General features: G+C 33.1%; 1 protein-coding gene and 2 non-coding genes across 7 annotated transcripts in view; 2 read left to right on the plus strand and 1 right to left on the minus strand.

The window, feature by feature from the left end:
* The first annotated feature begins 62 nt into the window (after positions 1 to 62).
* TRNAD-GUC (transfer RNA aspartic acid (anticodon GUC)) lies at positions 63 to 134 on the plus strand. The gene has a single exon. It is a non-coding gene; the product is annotated as a tRNA-Asp (tRNA).
* A 2,424-nt stretch (positions 135 to 2,558) lies between these two features.
* On the plus strand, positions 2,559 to 2,677 carry LOC146539280 (5S ribosomal RNA). The gene has a single exon (XR_014878031.1). It is a non-coding gene; the product is annotated as a 5S ribosomal RNA (ribosomal RNA).
* Positions 2,678 to 3,317: 640 nt separating this feature from the next.
* Positions 3,318 to 22,276, minus strand: part of LOC146539281 (SET domain-containing protein SmydA-8-like) — a 28,939-nt gene continuing 9,980 nt past the window's right edge. For 3 of the 5 annotated variants that reach the window (XM_085185529.1, XM_085185530.1, XM_085185531.1), the window contains exons 2-11: positions 17,007 to 17,052; positions 10,621 to 10,787; positions 9,636 to 9,773; positions 9,184 to 9,345; positions 8,699 to 8,888; positions 8,268 to 8,468; positions 5,968 to 6,194; positions 5,383 to 5,642; positions 5,005 to 5,108; positions 3,318 to 4,798 (exon numbers count right to left, since the gene is read on the minus strand). In XM_085185529.1, the coding sequence (XP_085041655.1) occupies positions 4,658 to 4,798; positions 5,005 to 5,108; positions 5,383 to 5,642; positions 5,968 to 6,194; positions 8,268 to 8,468; positions 8,699 to 8,888; positions 9,184 to 9,345; positions 9,636 to 9,773; positions 10,621 to 10,787; positions 17,007 to 17,033 (1,617 nt within the window). In that variant the 5' untranslated portion in view covers positions 17,034 to 17,052 and the 3' untranslated portion in view covers positions 3,318 to 4,657. The remainder of the gene's footprint in view (positions 4,799 to 5,004; positions 5,109 to 5,382; positions 5,643 to 5,967; positions 6,195 to 8,267; positions 8,469 to 8,698; positions 8,889 to 9,183; positions 9,346 to 9,635; positions 9,774 to 10,620; positions 10,788 to 17,006; positions 17,053 to 22,276) is intronic. The other 2 variants (XM_085185533.1, XM_085185532.1) reach the window with 1 other exon arrangement.

Consider the following 22,276-nt stretch of genomic DNA (forward strand, 5'->3'; position numbering starts at 1 on the left):
TAAAATAATAAGAACATTTACTTAGCGTTAAATGATAAAGTTTTTCGACATGTCCATCACAATCTTCGGTAGTATAGTGGTAAGTATCCCCGCCTGTCACGCGGGAGACCGGGGTTCGATTCCCCGCCGGAGAGATCTCTTTTTTTATTTTTGTATTCTGTTTTTTTTTTTCATATTATTTTAGATAAATATGACTATTTGTCACTAACGATGTACTAGCGGATTCACGCGCTTTAACTATACAATTATTTATTTCTTAATCTGAACTACTTGCGTGTTCTAATAACTTTATTATTTACAGCAGAACCCATACTTTGAACCAATTTAATAAAAAAATACCTAAGCCAATACCCAAGCCAATTTAATAAAAAAATAAATTTTGTAGCAATTTAGTAGAACAAAATACTTTATTTGATATAAGGTAAGTGACGGTAACTTCGTGATAGTACGTGGTTTCGTGAGTTTTGCTTCTGGCAAAAATAATAAGCAATTTAAGTATTATTTACGGAAACTATATATTGGTATATAATCTTTATACTTTCAACTGTCTAAAAACTAAGTAACAATATTTTAATGATAAAATTGAGCGTATAGCGACATTTTAAACGCAGAGTTGGCTACAAACTGCATTGTAACGTGTCTGCGATGCTTGCGACCGTAAGACTAGGGTAAGAATTTCTTAAGGTTGTAGAAAGACAAAAGTAAGTTATTCGAATAAAACATTGAATATATGCTTTTTTGTATTCTATAATTAAACATTTTATTGAAAAAAAAAATAGATGGAAGCATAAAATTCTTTTAAAATTGCAATAAATCGATTCACGAAATAGCAGACATTTTATTTATCAAGTGTCCGCTATTTCGTGTTACTACCGAATTAGGGAAATCTTAAATACTTTTTAATAAATTTATATTTATGTTATAACTAAGATAATTTAAATTTAAAGCTTAAAATCAGTTACTGTATTTATTAAAGTTTCTCGTGATCGAAATTCGGTATATGTTTTGTCCACTTAAATTTCTATATTACTATTTTAAAGGTAACCTGAATTGGTAATTTTAAGCTAAATTCGTATAGGTACTGCCAATGTAATTTTATTTTTTAATCAACCTTTATAATTTATTGTTGTGTATTTTATCGAATATACGTGGTTGTTAATGATTACTTTACATAATGTAAAAAATACTGAATAAACAGAACTGCGGAAGTTACTAAAATCAGTAACACGAAATAAGATCCCCTACATTTCATTATTTTCTCTAACTTCGTGACAAATAAATCTACGTAAAATCAGCACATTGACTTCTTTGTCTTTGTTAATAGTGTTTATCTTAGTCTTGTTATAAGTCTAAATAAAGATCTTTTTATTTTTTCAAGAATTTTTCAGGAATATAATATATACCTACTAAACACAAAACGCCGTACAAACTGGTTGCGAAAATATATAGTTCTATAAACTGGCATACCTAGCTTCAAAAATTTAACTTGAATTTTGAGTTTTTTTATATATTTTTTATAAAAAAATATATAAACGTTCAAAAATGTAGTTTTTTTAAAACTGAGCTTATATAATTTGTAAATTATAAAAGTTGGGGCTACTCGTGGCGCAGAAGTACAAAGTGTGACTGTAAAACCGACTGGTTGTGGGTTCGATCCCCACTCCAGGAGATGAAAATAGGAATAGTATAGAAAATAGAAAATATTTATTTAAATTTATATTTCAGGCAAAGCACGGCGTTGAGTTGTGCCACTTAACATGCTGTGACTCCGGAATTCCGCAGAAAGTGGGGAACGGAGTGTTTTAAAAACACTAGGTTCCTACCTATCTACCTACCTACCTATCTACCTACCTACCTACCTAGGCCTATCCTGCTGTGTGCGGGATACAGCGTGAAGATGATTTAATTTGATTTGATTTTTTTTATGAAAGTTTTAATGTCGTTAAGCTGATCTACCTATTTTTTTTTATTTACAAATTCTTTACAATCCAAACCAATAAAGGTGTTAATTTTTTTTATTATAAAACCTCACTCGCGAGGTAAAAACTTGTGACCCGAAATAGGGGACACAAACTCACGAAGTTAGAAACAGAGCTAAATTTTATCACGAAGTAGGGTTCAAATTAGAGGTCCACAAATAAATTAATATAAAAATTAAGGTTAAGTTAAACCGCATAATTCACACATTAAATTACTGCCAAAAGACCCACTTTGATCACACTAAAATTTGCAAATTCATATAACCTTTAATAATGTATTTACAATAGTTTAAAGTTATGAGAGCCTTAAACTGCCGAACTCCCGTACATTTACCTTAACTGTTTGCTTTATAAAAGAATTTAAATCAAACAAACACTGAATGATAAATAAAACTAATTTTAAATCGGTTGATCTAAAAATCAATCACAAGAATTTTAAATATTACTGTTTTTCAGGTACATCAATAAATTAATTTATTACTGGGTAGTAATAAATTTTCTTAAATAACTTCCATTTACAAACAGTAACGACCGTTTTATAATATGAAGATTGTGTTATTAATATATTTTGACCTATTCGCCAACGTCCATACCACGTTGAACACACCGGTTCTCGTCCGATCACCGAAGTTAAGCAACGTCGGGCGCGGTCAGTACTTGGATGGGTGACCGCCTGGGAACACCGCGTGCCGTTGGCTTTTTGCACTATTTTTTGTGTATATATAACATTTACAAATATATTTTTTTATAATTGATTTTCATACCAGTTACACATGGATGGTGGTTATTATAATACATTCTGATTATTATAATTATCTTCCATCTAATTATAGTTATATTTTACACACTGTATAAATTGGCAGTACTTAACGCCTATTTTGTATTATTTCCTCGTACATAAAAATTAGTATTACTTATAATATATTTACCTCTTAATACTTAATAGTAGAATGCTGTTTACTATGTTTCACAGGCGAAGACAAGCCTAAAATATATTATGAGCAAATATACTCTCTTACAACTTTTGTGAAAAAAAACTTTCAGGCGCTTTAATAATTAGCCTGCATTTTGGCCCATCTAGTCAGATTATGATTTGTTACTACTTTCATATAAATCCAGATAATTTTGATTGAAATTTGAAAGTTGAAAGACATAATATTTTTCTAATTAGTACTTTTTACATTCTATGATCATGAACCGTGATATTTCACAGCTGATGATTTTTGTTGCCGCTATAACAACAAATAAAAAACAGAATAAAATAAAAATCATGTTTGTTGTATAAGAGACCCTATAACAAACGTTTTATTATAAGGTAAAATAAGAAAAAAAGATCCATTATCCACAAAATATTTAATTATCGTTATATACAAATTTATTAAAATATTTGTTATATTTAAATAATTACATATTATATTACAATCTTGAACAGTAAAAAATATTTTCATATCATTTATACAGATAAAACTAAAATAAACGAATTTCTTTATATGGGTTACAGTTACACAGGCTATATAATATATATATAAATATATAATAATATATATTTATAATATATTATAAAAATATATAATAGTATATATTTTTATAATATGATTTATTTAACCTAAAATTGACTCTTGGGAACGTTAATCTGTAATAAATACACAATATGTCACAAATAAAAATGAATTTAAATTTTATATTTAATAAATGATTAAAATGTATTTTTTTACATCCTTTACAAAATAGACTCTAACGAAATTAGAAGAATGGAAAATGTTGCTATTAATTTTAATACCAAAACGTTAATATGTATAAAAATAAATAAATAAATTTACAAATAAAGCATAAATTAAATAAAACTATCACTTCTAGAATACTCACATAGGAATTTTATACTGTTACCTTTTAGTACAAATCGAAAAAAAAAGTTACCGCTATAGGTACCTACTCAAAAACCTTAATTTATTTTTTAAATAATTTAATGCCAATTAAATAAGCTAACATCAATTAACTAAATTCTCTATAAGCGTCTAACAGTAAGATGAATAACGTAAATTAAAGAGTTTTAATAGAAAATTAATTAATTAAGCAAAAATATTATGTCTTTTAGAAGGAATGAATAATGATTGTGAAATTATTTTACGAAAAATTACATGAAAATAACAATAATAGGTTAGGTTTAGGAGGTACCTAATTGTTATTATATTAGTTACAATATAATATAATATTTATATAAATATTCTAACAACGTTTAATAAGATTGAGGCCGTGGTGGCGCAGGGGCACAAGCGTGCGATTGTAAAGCTTAAACACGACGGTCGTGGGTTCGACTCCCACTCGAGGAAATGAAATAATTCATATTTTCATTGTTGCCTTGAGTTCTGTGATTAACACGCAACGCCTCAGAAATTCGCCAAAAACTGGCAAGCCTAATGGACGTGCCTCAATTCTTCGTTCCCAGGTTCCTATGGCTCAAGGTGATGAATGATTTTTATTAAGACTTGTTAGAATATTTTATAACCAAATCAAAATTAGACAAAAATTCTTGTTGAAACAATCAAATAAATATTAAATGGTACATACATAGAAAATAGGTAGGTACTGTACAAATTAATCATAATAAAAATACTGTCATATTTCTTCATATAACAAATTCATAGCCGTTTTTTTTTTTCATTGATATATTAATTAAATCAGGAAATTTTGCCAATTATTTGCTCCCATGTTTTTATTTTCTTCAACGCATCGCGAGCCGCTGACGCCATTAGACCTTCTGGGGAGTGTCTCGGTTCGAATCCCAGAATCAATGCGGACTGTGTTAGGTAGCTTACGATCTGGAAGAGAAAAATAAAATATAATAACAACAAAAATATACAATGTGTAGTAAAGGAATTAATTGTACGAGTATCTTTTGTAAAATTATTATTAGGACAGAATTTTTTTTTGCACATAAGCAAATCTCTAGTCTAAAAATAAAAGAAAATATAGTAATAAAAAAGTGAAACTTTTAAAACTGGATTATAACGTGAATGATAGTAACCTCTTTGAGACGAATTCTAAGATTTTCTTTGGTGATAGCTTTCCTTTCAAAGTCTCTCGTCGTCAGCACCATGAGAGGAGCGTGCAGTTCATATAGAGTTATACCTGTAAATTGATAGTTAAAAAGATTATTTGAATTTATTTACAATAATATAGCAAGAATTTGATTAAATTTATACGCCACCATCCCAGTCTACTGAACAGAACAAAAATGCGAGACAAGCAAACGAAAAAATTGTCAGTCAAACTCCATCTCCATCTGCTCCAATATTAGTTGACCACACAACCAGTGACCACCTAGAGAAGACAATTCTCAATATATATACCGAGTTTTTTAAAAAATATTATTCCCTTGTCCTCAACACTAGGTGTGTCTTACCTCGCAATCTAGAATATCCGGGCTCTATAACATCGAACACTTTCATCAAATCTCTGCAAATCTCCACTTTCCTGTGCAACAGTGTCTCCGGCATCTGATGTATCATATAGTCCGTTACTTTCCCATACAGCTGGCTGAGGGAGTGTTTCGCGGAGAGACACAGATAGTGACTGTCGTGGAGAACATTTCGATATTTGGTCAAAAATGTTTCAAAGCCTGTCACATCGTTTGCGTCTATCTGATCAAAGTCATCGGTTAACCTGAAATATTTAATAATAAACGTAAGATTGCTTTATATTTTAAGCGACAATTAGCGATAATTACTAATGTTATAAATGTGAAAGTTTTTAAGAATGGGTGATTGTTACACTTACTCCCAAAAAGTACTGAATGGAATTAGATGTAATTTTATAGTAATGTAGATTATATTTTGGTAATAAGTTAAAACTTTACACATTTAAACAAGACATAAAGTGAAGTTCTGCAACTTAAGTGTCGTTTTTCTAGTAAACTTATGTATTATAGTTTTAAGCTTTAATATGGCTTATCAAACTTATAATAGCTATAATATAGCTTATATCTTACCTTTTCAAAAGAACTTGTACAGCAGTAGCCAGCATTTCGTAAACACAGCTCTCACAACGCCAAGGTGCAGCCTGTATCAGTGGCGTGGTGGGTAAAACCCTCGAACTGCACTTTGGACACCTAAAGGCACTCGCATATGTTCCCAATTCTGTTGGATCTGAACATCTCTTGCACGCGCATTCGAAGAATTTACTTAATTTTAGATGTTCGCGACGTTTGAGAGTACCCTGAAAGTTAAAGTTTCGTTAGGTATGGCATATAGGCATATAGGTTTCAAAAATATAAAATTCTAAAATATTCCATAACTATAAATTAGTACATACGCCATTAACAGCAGAAAAATTCGCACTTTTAAGTGTTAATTGATGATAAATTTTACAGATGAGAAAACAATACATCCAGTTCATTTTTTTTCTGTACATCGAAAATTATTATACGTTTACAACTCATCTATATACATAGACTAGCGGACCCGGACGCGGCTACGCCTGCTTGAAATATAAGAATATAATTTCTATAGAAATATAATTTCAATCTAGATGAAATGCTAAAAGTGACTATTATATTTATTTTCATAAGGATCAATATCAAAATGACGTGGTAACGAACGCGGTCGCGTAGCGACGACGGTTGTTATTAACATGGCAGAATAAATTGCATGTCAAATTAGAAAGTATTTTAATTTATTAGTATATATGTGTAATCTAATATTATATAGCCTATAGCACTTCTGAAGAATGCACCTTTCATACAAAACAAAAACAAAGTAAATCGATCCAGTAGATCCAGAGATCTTAGCGTTCAAACAAACAAACAAACAAACAAACAAACAAACAAACTCTTCCGCTTTATTATATTAGTATAGATAATTAAATTGTAACTGATCGCTGTCTGTACATAGAAGATATAGAAAATCTATTAATAATTGGAGTATTTATTAAAGTAAAAGACCCAAGGACTTTTAAATTTTTATCTATTGATACTAATAAACAGTTCGTATCGTTAGTTTCTCTGTGTGATTGTGCAAGCTAATCTTAGAAACCGCTTTAAAAAAATTAATGCAGTTTCTACTATTTGTATTTGCATTTTGGCAAACTTCCCTTTACACTTTGGGTTAGTGTTATTTAATAAAATTTTATTTATTTAATAAAAAAAATATATTAAAATAAGAAATATTTTGTCAGAAAATTTAGTATTCAATGTATACATGTGGTCTTTATAATTATAATATTATTAGAACAGGAATATTATTAACTAGTGGACCCGGACGCGGCTACGCCTGCTTGAACTATAAGAATATTTTCGCGTCGGTCATATTCATATTATGCCACCCGAAGGCTAGGTCATTTCGAATCAGTGACATCTCCTTAATTATTTAGAATGTTATACAGTAAACTATAATTTCAATCTAGATAAAATGCTAAAAGTGACTATTATATTTATGTTCATAAGGATGAATATCAAAAAGTCGCGGTAACGGTTGCGTAGTGACGCGATGGTTGTTATTAACATGGCAGAATAAATTGCATGTCAAATTAGAAAGTACTTAAAAATATATTAGTTTATATGTATAATGTAATGTTATATAGCCTATAGCACTTCTGAAGAATGCAGCTTTCATACAAAACAAAAACAATGTAAATCGGATCAGTAGATCCAGAGATCTTAGCGTTGAAACAAACAAACAAACAAACTCTTCCGCTTTATTATATTAGTACTAGCGGACCCGGACGCGGCTACGCCTGCTTGAAATATAAGAATATAATTTCTATAGAAATATAATTTCAATCTAGATGAAATGCTAAAAGTGACTATTATATTTATTTTCATAAGGATGAATATCAAAATGACGCGGTAACGAACGCGGTCGCGTAGCGACGACGGTTGTTATTAACATGGCAGAATAAATTGCATGTCAAATTAGAAAGTATTTTAATTTATTAGTACATATGTATAATGTAATGTTATATAGCCTATAGCACTTCTGAAGAATGCAGCTTTCATACAAAACAAAAACAAAGTAAATCGATCTTAGCGTTCAAACAAACAAACAAACAAACAAACAAACAAACTCTTCCGCTTTATTATATTAGTATAGATAGAGTATAGATTCGGATTAGTAAATAGAAAGTCGAGTAATTCAAGCAGATAGCCGCGAGGGACTCGGTTCTAACATATGTATAAGAATTTTAAGTTTTTAACGTGGCTGGAAAAGAACTTGGCTTAGAAAACTGACCGCCTTGATAGTTTCCAAAAGGCACGGATTTTTATACTTTCAAAAAGATTTTTATTTACTTTACCTGTAAAGTATAAGCGTAACATAAGGATATAATATCTCCAGCTGTATGAGGTAGAGAAGCTCTAACAGTCAAGGGTCTTCCAGGTTTTCGTTCAGCATCAGTATGGGTGGTGGAAGGTGTGCAGTCGTGGGCCAGCAGAAAAGCTGCATCATATAGTGCTCTGGCATTGGCCCCACTACCACCTACTTCGAATGCGTTTACCTGTGAACAGATTATATTAAATGTAGATTATTCTATAACTAATCGTTTTTTACAACAAGTAATATGTTTATAGGTTAATATTGTTAACCTGCCGTAACCTAGCGCCGAATTTTGGCCAACTAGTTTCAATGATACACCACATTGGCAATAATTTACAACGAACACACAGAAAAGTTGTCAAATAAAAAAAATATATTGATTGTTATAGTAGCTAAGTAATGCTAATCTACCTCCAATATACCACAAACAGTGTGTATTTCTTCATCATCGAAGTCCAAGCCCCACTTCTTTAATCTCTGTACCACGTTCCTTTCGTTCATCGGAAATATGTCGCCCCTTGAACGGCGCACGGCGTTGTGCGCCTCCATAGATGACACTGCCCGCCATTTATCTGGATCTTCTTGTTTTAGGAGGAGACATCTGCAAATTGTTGGTGTTTTTAACAGTTTGTCACCTGTACCCGCATCTCGGACCAGCCAAAGGGAACCTAGTGTTAGGATACGCCGTCCCTCACTTTCTGCCGTTTTTGTGGAAAGGTTGCTACGAACGTGGTATAACACCGTCTCACCGTAAACGCTGTAGTTAGAGGGGTTAGATTGATTTCCACCACGCAATATTTAAGTTTCCTCTATCTACTTCGTAATTTGCCGCTAACGCTAAAAGAATATCTATGTAAATAAAAATATTATGAATTACATTTATTATAATTATGTACCTCAAAGGAGTAAGTGCTTGATAAGAATCCTTCAAATCCTCAATCCGACCGTAATCAGGCGGAATTGTCTTTAACGTATCACATTCATATATTGAGTGTCCGGTGTACTTGCCCAGGCCATGGCAAGTGCTGCTGCATAGCGGCCATTTACATCCTGGACATCTATAAACGAACAAAATAGATTTTTAATATGAATCTATTAAGACATATGATTGAGGCCGTCTTGGTGCATCAGCACAGCGTCTGACTGTAATCGAAACGGTTGTAGGTTCGATTTCGACTCGGAGGAAAGATTTATTTTCTTATTCTATCTTAAACACAACAAGACAAGACAGTGCTGAGATCCACCATTGAACACGTAATATCTCAAAAATAAGGCGGAACGTGGGAGAACAGAGTGTCTTAATAGTAGGTTCCTACCTACACTAGTATGATCCAGCGTAGAGACTTACTGTGCCAAATTCGATTCGTCCAGCTCCCTATAACATCCTAGACAAATAAGTCCACATCCGGAACAAGGGCCCACTACCAGCGCAGGTGCCTCTATGATTACTTCGCCAGGCTTAATGTCTCTTGTTGCGACCACGTATCTGAAATACATATATTGTAAGAGAAATTTTCATAAAAAATATTATAGTGTAGAAGAATACTTTTTCATATTTTTGTGTTGGATAGTCTATTTGCCGAATAATGTTACCTGCGTTTAGAGTTAGGCAGGAACTTAGGCCCGTATATAAACCGTTCTCAACTGTAAGATCAACGTTGAGATCTATCTTGAGATGCAATTTTAATCTATGAATGAAAACGGCATCACAAGATCGCGATCGAGTTGTGGGTGTAAAGCGTCATATATAACACTTTGGTATTTCCATTTAACACCGTCGGCGAAGAAGCAGGTAATGCCAGCAGTAAAGTAGATGATCAAATTTATAATATTTGAAGTTATACAATAATCTCAAACAAAGCAAAATTAATAAAAAAAAGTTTTTATCAAAATGAATGACGTTTGTATGTAGGATTTATTTATCGTAAAAAAGAATCTATCAATGATCGACGTAAATATTTTTCACAAATGTATGTATCTTTCGATCCTACTAACCGGTTACAAAGTGAGAAACGCACTGTAGTGTAATGTTTATACACTACTCTTAAAACAGACAGGATGATTGCCAAGTGCTGCGTTGCAGGTGGTAACTTTAAATCTATTTTTGGGAATATGATAAAATTGTCTTTCGTTTAAATCTATGTAGTTAAACGTTGTTGAAGGCAAAATTGTTGAATTAAGCATCAAAAACTTAAAATAAAATATATATATATTGTCAGTAGTGTCCAGTCCTACGGGAAGTTAGTAGCTACTACCAATTTCTAGTTCTAGTTCTAATGAGAAAAGGCGACAAAAAACGCAACAATAAATATTAAACATCAACAACACCTTACCTGCCCATGATATCAGAATGCTTGATTTCATAACACAAGTCTTTCTTGAGCTCATCCTGCTTGATCTTAGTTTCTTCCGTATCTTCCTTCTCTTCCTTGGAACTGACTGGGGTCTCATTTATAATATTCTCCTTGTTTCGTCCATCATTTCGCGTCCTTCTTTTCTGCTGTGAAAATAAAAAAGATTTTTCTATTTTTAGTATTATGAAGACAGAAATTGAGTTTGTCGTTATGGCGCAGTACTGTGCTAGCTCGTGTAACTGTAAACATTGTGGGTTCGATTTCCACTTGGGAGAATAAAAAAAAAAACATTTTCTCGTCCTGATAACAAGATTAATTGCGGCGTTGTGCTCCGCTGATCAACACGCAACGTATATTCGAAAAATAAGAAACATAGTGTCTTAACACTTTTCCAACTTTGCTATATGCGAGCGTGAACCTAAACAAAAACAAAAAAAAATTGGAACTGTGCCTTACACAGGTGATGCACCTCAACATCGGGATTGCCGTGTAATAGTAAATATAGAGTGGAACGGAGACACGTCTGCGAGCCGCGGCCAGTGACGTCAGAGTGTATGAATGGATGTCTTGACTTGGTGGTGACTAGTGGTGGTGACTAGCTGGTAGTGACCTTGCGTCGATAGCTTCCAAAAATCATATGGCTCTTTGGTAACTCTGATGTTGATTTATATGACCGTGAAATGGATTGTGTGATTCGTTTATATTGGTGTTTTATAAATTATGGTTTTACTTTTTTTTAATTTACTTTTAGTTATTTGGATTTTACATTTTTGGTGGTTTTGATAGTGAAAGTGGGAAAGTTTCCTACAATGCTTACGAGGAAGAATCTTGTTGATAGAACAATTTTTTATATTTTGCCGGTTTGGCATTTGGTCACTGCGTCCAAATCAGAGAGAAGAAATGATAATATTAAATATTGCATTTCCCCACCTGGGAAACGAGCAAATGCTTTTTTATTATTATTAGACTATACGATATATTTGGTTTCTTCTGAACGAGTCTTTAGTTTGGCACGCAATGGTTTATTGGCACTTGAGTAATATTAATATAGCTTTGCAGATTGTGAATGCCTTTCCATATTGATGTATCACTATCATATATAATCGTTTATATAACTTTTATGAATATTTTAAAATATCATTATTTATATTTATGAAAAAATAATTTCTGTGTGTTATAGGAATTATTTCTTCCAGAAGAGTAAGTCTAGAAATGAATTGGATAAGACTAAGGTCATGTTTAATGCATTCGTAAACCCAAGGCTATTTATCGTCTATAATGTTAACATCCAGATCCAGAACCTGAACAGCCAGACTATACAACTGGGTAGGAACAACTTCGATAAATCTTCGATCCGCTACTACCTCAACTTATAAAGTCTCGGGTATTCGCCCATTAATTGGCCAAATATTTTCGTGTAGTGAGTGACAACATTTGATGAGAATAATTCATGAACTCGCAAGTTACAAATGCTTGTACAAAAATTCTTTTATATATAGCCTCGTCACAGCCATTACTACATAATAGCATTTTGAAATTTAAAATATATCTTTGTATTAGACAATTGTAGAAGTTGAGTGGAATATTATAAATCTATATATAAAACACTCATTCGTTACCGAGTGACCAACAGACAACGTACAGTCGAGATTACGCGGCGTAGAACGCTGAAATCTAACCTGTAGATTCCTTGTGGAGTATAGGGCAGCTTATAAAAAAGGATTTCTTGAAATTCCTAAGAAAACGAGATTTTATGCTTTAGCGGCCGATCGTGGCCCACATGTGTGGGTACAAGCGTGTAACTCTAAACGCAACAGGTTGTGGATTCGATTTACACTACAGAAAATGAAATATTATTTTCATTTCCTCGCTCTGTATCGAGGCAAAACGTGGCGTTAGGTTCCTTCACTCATCGCTCAACGACTCCATAATTCGGCGGAAACTTGGGAACGGAAGTGTCTCAATGGGAAAATTGTCTTAACAATAGGTCCATAGGTTCCCTCTGCCTACGCTGTTACGTACGGGATACAGAGTAAAGTTACCAGTCTTTATTTAAAACAAACCAAACTTATTCTCAAATGTGCTGATCAAATTTCATATATTCCTCGTCTAAATGCGTTCTGTTGATAGCCGAAACATTTTTCTTGGCAGTGGTGTAACTGGTGCTGTGAACACGCCGGTACTATTGTCCGCTTCTTGGACCCAGTTCAAAATTATTTTGATTTCATTAAATTTTTATGTGAACCAATGTAAGTCCTATATTTCACAGGTTTATTGTGATTGTGCTAGTTATTTATAGGTACATTTTATATTCAAGTAAGCGAGGGTGTCGTGTAAAATTTTTATTAAATTTCATAGTTTTTGGCACAATGTTTTTTACAATATCATGAGTAAATAGGATTTTCTATTTGTGTACATTAGGTATTATGTTCATGTCATGGACTTTCCCCAACAATTTTTAAGATATTCTCACGCTACTGTTACTCACCACGTTTTGTCTACCAATGACAAAGGGAAATGACAATTATGTAAAATTTGGTATTTTTTCCGGGTATAGATTAAATTCACAGCCATCATGCTGATCATGTTGGTGTTTCACCATGGGCGGAGGAATGGGAAGAAGTCGTGCTCCAGATTAGCCTGACGTCCACCCCAGATATTTTATAAAAGCAACTAAAGTATGAAGAAAAAAAACACACAAAGAGAGCAATTTGAAACTAAAACAACTCAAGTCCCTGGAAATATATGTTAGATACTATATTAATTATTTGTTGATATATCGATAGCTCATGTGTTTCACTGCGCCCACTATGGCATCTCCACAATTAAAACATTTTTAAATATTTTTTTCTGTCTATAAAGACAATCTTTTAAGAAAATTACACAATTTTTTTACACAATAATGCTTAAATAACAGAATACACCTGTTGCGCTATATTCAAAATGGAGCAAGTTGATCTGACGGAGAAATATATCTATCTTCTAGATATCTTCATCAATAGTTATTATCCAAATGTTAATGTTTAAATATGCCGTTAGAATTTGAGTATACGGTAGAGAACCAGAGAATTGAATTTCCAAGTTTTATACGTTTCTTTACGACCAATTTGAATGTTCAACTATAATCGTAAAATATATCTCGTTAAAATCTCATTGCTACCTAAAAATATATATTTCTATATAAATCAGCTTCATCACCGCTGCTTTCATCAAATAATGATTTCGTATGTTATTATTGAGGCTAGCAGTTGTGCAGGGCCACAGGCGTAAGCGCGACCAGAAGTGGGTTCGATTCCCACTCGAAAAAATAAAATATTTAATATTTTCATTTACCTCGCTCTGTTAACAAGACATATTTCAAGCCTAAAGAATTCGGTGGAAAGTGTGAAACGGAAATGTCTTAATGGGTATAGAGTGTCTTAACATTAGGTTCCCAGCTTTCTCTTGCCTACCCTGCTTTGCGCGGGAAACAGAGTAAAATAATTGTAGTCTAAAAACATTTTTTTCTATTGTTTTGCACTTCAATAAACTAAAACTTGAACGTAAAACGTCTGTACAAGTAACTTAACTGACAATAATCGACCTTTAAACCAAGGATAAACACAATTGGGCAAGAAATATTATTTTAAGGGAAATCTGTTGCATGTTTCAACATTTAGGGAAGCACCAAACAACGTGCCACCAGAGCTATTAGGATTTCATCGGGCCACGAACTAAAATACTCCTCTATACTATAAACTGATGATATACGTATCTATGTTCCCTTTTAAATTGATAGTTTGTTGTCGAAACATTAAAATTTACGTTTCTCATTCGCGATGAAATGTAGATTTGGGTGATGTAAGACCTCTATCGAGTTACTAGAGCACTAGACAACATTAAATAATTCGTTTTTCAGAGTTGGAATCGATCCCACGAACGTCGGATTTACCTGTGCCATTGCGACCACAAATCAATGCTCGTATACTTAGCTCTATGTTTACAGTGAGTATAAACAAGTAGCTTCCGCCAATCAGCACTCACTCTGCCCCTAAAATTCAACAGGAAATGGGGAACGGAAAGGTCTTAATGGGAGCGGGACATTAAATTCCCAGGTTCCCTCTCTCTGCCTACCCTGCTAAGTGTGGGGTACAGCGTGACGCTAAAAAAAAGTATAAACATAAGTTTGTAGCGCGACATGCATTGGCGCGGCTCCCGCCCGTCTGTGTACGACATGACGTTACGTCGAGTGTGTCCAAACGACAAATTATAACCGTTTTGTCTTGAATAGATCTTAATTTGTTGCAAAGCCATATCAAAATACGAGTAATCTTGTAATTATCTTGATGTTAATTATTATCAGATTGTTCTTATACTAATCTATTCACTCCATATCTTAGATATAGCGTGGTAGGCAGAGGAAACCTAGAGTTAAGGCACCGTGACCCATGCACGACTAGGTGGAAGACAATGGCGCGCTTTAATACAACGAGGACATGAATATATTAAATATGTCATTCCCCCAAAAGGATTCGAAAAGAGCTTAAAGAGCGCTCTAAGAAAATTATTTTTTTTCTCTGAATAGGAATTGGGAATAGAATGCACAGTAGCCTTTTACTTTTACGTAATCTGGGGACCTAGAGTTAAGGAACTCTGTTTTCCATTATGACACTTCCTTTTTCTTAAAAGAATTCTTCTTATAGTATTCTGAGATGATGCGTGGTGGAACTCAATGCCGCGCTTTGCCTCGTCACCAGAAAGAGGAAATAAAAATATCCAAAAAATTTCATTCTCCCGAGAGGATTCGAACCCACAACCCTCATGTTTACAGCGCACGCTTGTGCGGCCTCTAATATTTTTTTTATGTCTCGGCTCTACATTTTCTTCTGCCCACTCCGAAGTTAAATATTTAAAAAAAAAAGAAAAACTATTCAAACCAACAGAAACGAACGCTACATTAATACGAAACGAGCATCTCTTAAATCTCTCAAATCATATTTTGTATGAAATATTGGGAAATTAAAACAAAATTATGGTACGTGGCACGTTCGTTCGTAGAACAATTTTCCGCAAATTAGCAGCGCTTTTGATGCCAAAAGCCTTGCCAACTAGAAATAGATGTACTTGGTATCTCACGGTCCCAAGGGTTATTTGATAGTGTACTTTTCAATATAGCTATTTTTTTATGTATCCCGCATAGGAGAATAGGCAGAGGAAACCTATTGTTGGGACACTCCGTTCTCCACGCGCCTCCGAATTTTAGAAAGTGGCTAACGGTGTCTTAATGGGGAACAGAGATCCCTAACAACGACGAGTTAACGAAAGGGAGACCTAACCCACAGCCATCCCGTTTACAATCTTATAATCTACGCAAACAAAACTGCTGGCAACGACTAGTTAATTATTTATCGCTACATTTACTTATAAAAATAGAAAAAAATATAATATACTATTGTATTGTGGCCTCAATAGAGAAAGCAATCAATCAGGAATCGAATTGGCGTACTGTGCCAAGATTGCCAGCGTTTGATGCCAGGAGGCGCTGACATACCGGTGTCTGGTGCACCGGCGCACCGCGCACGGGACCATTAAATATTATTTGGATTATTTTAATTAGCTTAGCTGATAGCTGATAGCTATTATTACTGGCGTGACCTTTTAACTGTATTTGTATTGTATAGGCATATGATATAGGCAGGATTAAAATTCTGTAACTTAGTATTTTCTGTTTAAGCATTCCATGGAATGAGTGCCAATTACTGATATATTTCAAGGCAACTTAAAATGCGAATTGACGCTCACTTTAACTGTTTTAGATTTATTCTTTTCTGTTTAGTTTCACGCTGTATCCCGCTCATAGCAGGGTGGGTAGAGGGAACTAAGTTTTAAAGCACTTTATATGCCATTTTCAGCTGAATTTTTGGAGTCATTGCGTGTAGAGTTATAAGCAGAACGATAAAATGAAAATATTAAATATTTAATTTCCTCGAGTAGGAATCGAACTCACAGCCGTCGCGTTTATAGTCGTACGCCCCTGCGCCACAACTGGCCTCAATCGGGAATAATTATTTTATAATTATTTTTAATTTCCTTTTCTCAAATCTATTTAACATGGAATATTTCGAAAAAATTGCAGAATATTTGGAACAGGGTGTCTCACTGCCATGCTGATCGAGAACAATCATAAACCAGAATTTTAATTATATGACAATGACTGTAAAATATGTCAAAATCTGACAAGAATAAGCTGAAAAGATAAGATAGACACAAAATAAGCGATGACTTCATTTATTTTTCAAAAAAGCTAAAGACTAAAAAAATCTCTCTAGTGAATAAACAGATGAAAGATTTTCGATTCGCAAATCTCTCTGTTTGTAAACACTAACCTTTTTCTTATGAGACTTTTTGTTCATGATGGACCGGTGCACAGATCTGAAACAAAATGTTATTTTAAACTTCAAAGTAATGTTAAAAACTATAAAATGTAGCGCATAGAGACTCTACCTATAAGCATGCTATATTGTGCTTCTATTCATATTTTTATTGTAAAATAAACATCTTCCCACTCTTTGAAAATGTTGAAAATGAAAAATAAATATATTATTTTGAGACCCTCGTGGCGAGGGGCACAGGCATGTGACTGTAAACTTGACGGTTGTGTGTTCGATTACTTAGGGGGGAATGAAATATTTAATATTCTCGGTCTTAACGTGGCAAAGCGAGGCGTTTAGTTGTGCCACTCAATTCGTAATGTGTCATTAATTCAGAGGAAAGTGGCAAACAGACGTGTCTTAAGTGGCAAGTGGGAACAAAGTTCCTTAACACTAATTTCTCAGATTCCTTCTGGCCACCCTGCTATGTGCAGGATACTAAACTTTTTTATTTAAAAATTTTATTTTAAAACTTTTTTAATATAAAATCAATTGGGTCGCTTTAATCAAATAAATATTAAGGTACCACGTTACTTATATTAATTTCATGAAAACTCAAGCGAGTTTTGTTCGTCTCAAATCCGGGATTTTGGTATTTTAATTAAACATGGCGTCGAATAAAAACTGGGGCAGTTGCGAAACGCGAGATGAGGAATTGTTGTGTAAACAAATCTGAATGGGTTTCTATGGTCGTTTGTAGAGACGTTTTATTACTATTTTTTATATTAATATAAATTTTCTCGACATAAATGTATTTTAAATTGCTTTCATTTAGATTTTTCATTTTTGTGTAGAATTGCCGGGAGATTACACAGAAAATTTAGGGACGATTTACACTATGGTGACGCGGTTCATTCTCGGTCCAATCTCAGTCTGTTAAAAATATTCTTATACGAGAAACAATGAGAGCATTCATACTCTGATATCGGTCAAGTTCCAGTCCAATCACACATATAAGAATATTTCTCATACAATGATACAAGAATATGAGATGGGATCGATAACTAATCGTGACCAGCATATAGTATAAGCCTTCCTTTAGTATTACAAAACTTAATATTAAAATATTCCATCCTCCACTTCCTTCCAGTTCGAAATTTCGGTTCATCCTATCGAACTCACAATCAGTCGCGTTAAGAGTCACACTTTGTGCCCCTGCGCCACGACTGGCCTCAAAATTAAAAGATAATTAGTATAATACACTGGTGCCCAGTTTTTTCTCAAAGGCGCTCAAATGGCGATAACTATTGTTTTGACGGTACAGTTCCGCACCCAACGCCAGCTTATTTAGATATTGGCAGCTATTCAAAGTAGTTTGATGTGAATTATCTTTGTAAATGATCGTTGCTAAGCTACGATAACAGCTCCCTAGATTATCTGAGATCTATTAAGAAACATTGGAATAGAACATAGAGTAGGTATAGAATTTGTTAAATAAAGTGCGACGTTCGGTTTCTCTATTTTAAATATTATGATATCCTATTTTTCTTAAATGGGAAAATAAAACACTAAATTACTTATATAATATATATTATATACTTTGTAATTAGCGTCAAGATAAAAAACTTAGGAAGTATTATGTTCACCGTCACACTGTAACCCACTCTTAAAAGGTAAATTGATTAAAAATAATAGGATAGAATTAAAAATATAGAAAATGTGAAGTATTAAGATGCATCACAGTGCGCGTGGGTTGGCAATTCAAATCACATTTGGGTTGTTATTCCCACGGGGAAAAATATTCAATTTCATTAGTTCTAAAAGAACGTCCGCAACATCTTATATCTCTTAGAAATAAGTCACAATGAGGTATTTAGCAGCAAAAAATAAAATTCTTATAAAAAAATTGAAATATTTGATTTTTATGAGACTGACCGATAGAGGGGGTCATGGAGCAACACAACGATTATTTTTTTATCTCGGAATTCCCACGAGATAGGGATTTACCCGCTTAAATAACGTTTAGCGAAGCCGCGCAGGGGCCGCTAGTCTATATATATAAAAGGACTTGTCCTCACTGACTGAGGTAAGACGCGCGCACAGCCGTAACCGCTGTGCGTAGAAACGTTAAATTTGGACAGATGTTTACTTTCGTTATCTGGACATCCACTAAGAAGGGATTTTGAAAAATTTAAACCCTAAAGGGGTGAAATAGGGGTTGAAAGTTTGTATGGAAAAAAATTTAAATCAGCACCGATATTTATAAAATTTGAAATTTAGATTTTTAAAAGTATTTAATTGAACACGTATTTCATAGTTTTCTAGAATTCTTCCCTTAAGGGTGCAAATAAGGGGTTGAAAGTTTGTATAGAGAAATCTTTAAAACGCCACCGATTATTATAAAATTTGAAATTTAGACTCTTAAAAATATTTAATTTAACATGTATTTCATGGTTTTCTAGAATTCACCCCCTAAGGGTGCAAATAAGGGGTTAAAAGTTTGTATGGAAAAATCTTTAAATCGCCACCGATTTTTATAAAAATTCAAATTTAGACTCTTAAAAATATTTAATTGAACACATGTTTTGTGGTTTCTTAGAATTCACTCCTAAATAAGTAAGCGAAGCTGCGCGCGTCCGCTAGTCTAATATAAAAGGACTTGTCCTCACTGACTGAGGTAAGACGCACGCATAGCCGTAACCGCTGATGGTAAAAATATGAAATTTGGACAAATGTTTACTTTCATAATCTGGACATCCACTAAGAAGGGATTTTGAAAAATTTTAACCCTAAAGGGGTGAAATAAGGGTTGAAAGTTTGTATGGAAAAAAAATTAAATCTGCACCGATTTTTATAAAATTGTAAATTCAGACTCTTAAAAATATTTAATTGAACACGTGTTTCACGATTTTCTAGAATTCACCCCCTAAGGGTGCCAATAAGGGGTTGAAAGTTTGTATGGAAAAATCTTTAAATCGCCACCGGTTTTTATAAAATTTTAAATTTAGACTCTTAAAAATATTTCATTGAACACATGTTTCGTGGTTTATTTTAATTCATCCCCTACGGGTACAAATAAGGGGTTGAAAGTTTGTATGGAAAAATCTTTAAATCGCCACCGATTTTTATAAAATTTGAAATTTAGACTCTTAAAAATATATCACTGAACACATGTTTCGTGGTTCATTTTAATTCATCCCCTAGGAGTGCAAATAAGGGATTGAGAGTTAGTATGGAAAAGTCTTTAAACCGCCACCGATTTTTTTAAATTTTAAATTTAGACTCTTAAAAATATTTAATTGAACACATGTTTCTTGGTTTATTTTAATTCATCCCCTAGGGGCGCAAATAAGGGATTGAAAGTTTGTATGAAAAAAATCTTTAAATCGCCACCGATTTTCATAAAATTTGAAATTGATACTCTTAAAAATATTTCATTGAACTGCGAAAGCGAAGCTGCGCGCGTCCACTAGTATTATATAAAAAGGTAAAAAAAAAACAACAGTAACACTACAAATAACATTCTTTATAGTACGTCTATTATAATAAAAAAAAATATCAACTATGCACCTGAAAAGAAGACAACCGTAAGACCTTGAAAATAGAAGTGATGAAAATGACCGAAGAATATTGTAAAAACATTTTTATTAAATATTTATTTTAATTTTATTTAAATAAATAGATATAAAGATAATAAAGATATTATGTAATATTTATTTAAATTTATATTTTCATTTCTTTGTTCTTGTGTCGAGGCAAAGCGCGACGTTGAGTTCCCCCACTCAATACGCAATGCCTCCAGAATTCCGCGGAAAGTGGGGAACGGAGTGTCTTAACACTTTATTCCCTCTGCCTACCCTGCGGTGTGCGGGATACAGCGTGAAGTAGATTAATTAATAAATTAAGATATTCAATATTTACTCGCTATCGTATTATGCAAATTGGCGGCAACTGAAGTTCAACGTTATTTCAGTACTTGTAACGCCATTTATTATTTTTAGATTAAGATTTTATAAGTTGATCAGTTTGTTACGGTGATCTCACCACACGCTGATATTCAGGTAAAATAGGAACTATATATGTAATATTTCTGCGTTTATCGCCGATATAATCATTTCCGCGGCGTTTAGATCCCCAAGGGTCCCCTCCAGAGCACTCACCGTAGAGGAGACAGAGCGCGTCATCAGGACTGTAAGTAAATATATGAATTTAAAATTTATTTGGTGGATAAAAGTGTGCCTAAAATATAAAATTTACAAATATTATTTCATTATTGATTTTATGATTTTTTGAATTATAAAAAACAGAATTCAGAACTTTTAATACATAAAATAATATAAATTATAAGATATTAAAGAAGACAACATGTCTATTTGAAATTTTTTTTAGTATTTATTATTGATAAATTAAATATTGAATATTAGGAAAGTAAATTTTAATATTTGGCTCTTAGATAGCATGTTAAAATTTTAAAATGTCCAGATATGTGTAGGAATTTATCAGATATTTAATCAATATTTCATGTAGAAAATTCATAAATATTAGTAATCTATAAAATATATATGTATGTTATACATTAAAAAATACATTTTTTAAACGGTTTTATTTAGCTCACCCCGTTTGTTTGTTTGGGTCAAATTTAGTAATTGAAATTTAACCCTCTTCCCGTTAACCGATTGATCTGAAATTTGGTATACGCCTTTGATTCTGGTGACAATACAATTATCCATATTCAATATTATTGTGAATATAAGATGGCCGCCGCTACAAGATGGCGGACAACTTAGTTTTTTTCAATCCCATCAATATGGATATCAAATGAAAGGGCTTGTCAAGTAGAATTCAGTGGACTATACAAAATCAAAATCCAAGATGGCCGCCACTATAAGATGGCGGACAAGTTAGTTTTTTTCAATCCTATCAATACGGGTATCAAATGAAAGGGCTTGTCAAGCAGAATTCAGTGGACTATACAAAATCAAAATCCAAGATGGCCGCCGCTACAAGATGGCGGACAAGTTAGTTTTTTCGATCCCATCAATATGGGTATCAAATGAAAGGGCTTGTCAAGTAGAATTCAGTGCACTATACAAAATCAAAATCAAAGATGGCCACTGCTACAAAATGGCGGATAATGTAGTTTTCAATCCCATCAATATGGGTATCAAAATAAAGGGCTTGGTAAGTATAATACAGTATACTATACACAATTACAATATGAATCTCCCACCTAAGTCAAGATCTGGTATCCTGTCGAGGACTGTGTGGCTATAGGGTGCCTAAAA

Source organism: Heliconius melpomene, chromosome 5, assembly GCF_056956725.1.
Source record: "Heliconius melpomene rosina isolate 202511_hmr_F chromosome 5, ASM5695672v1, whole genome shotgun sequence".
Lineage (NCBI taxonomy): Eukaryota > Metazoa > Arthropoda > Insecta > Lepidoptera > Nymphalidae > Heliconius > Heliconius melpomene.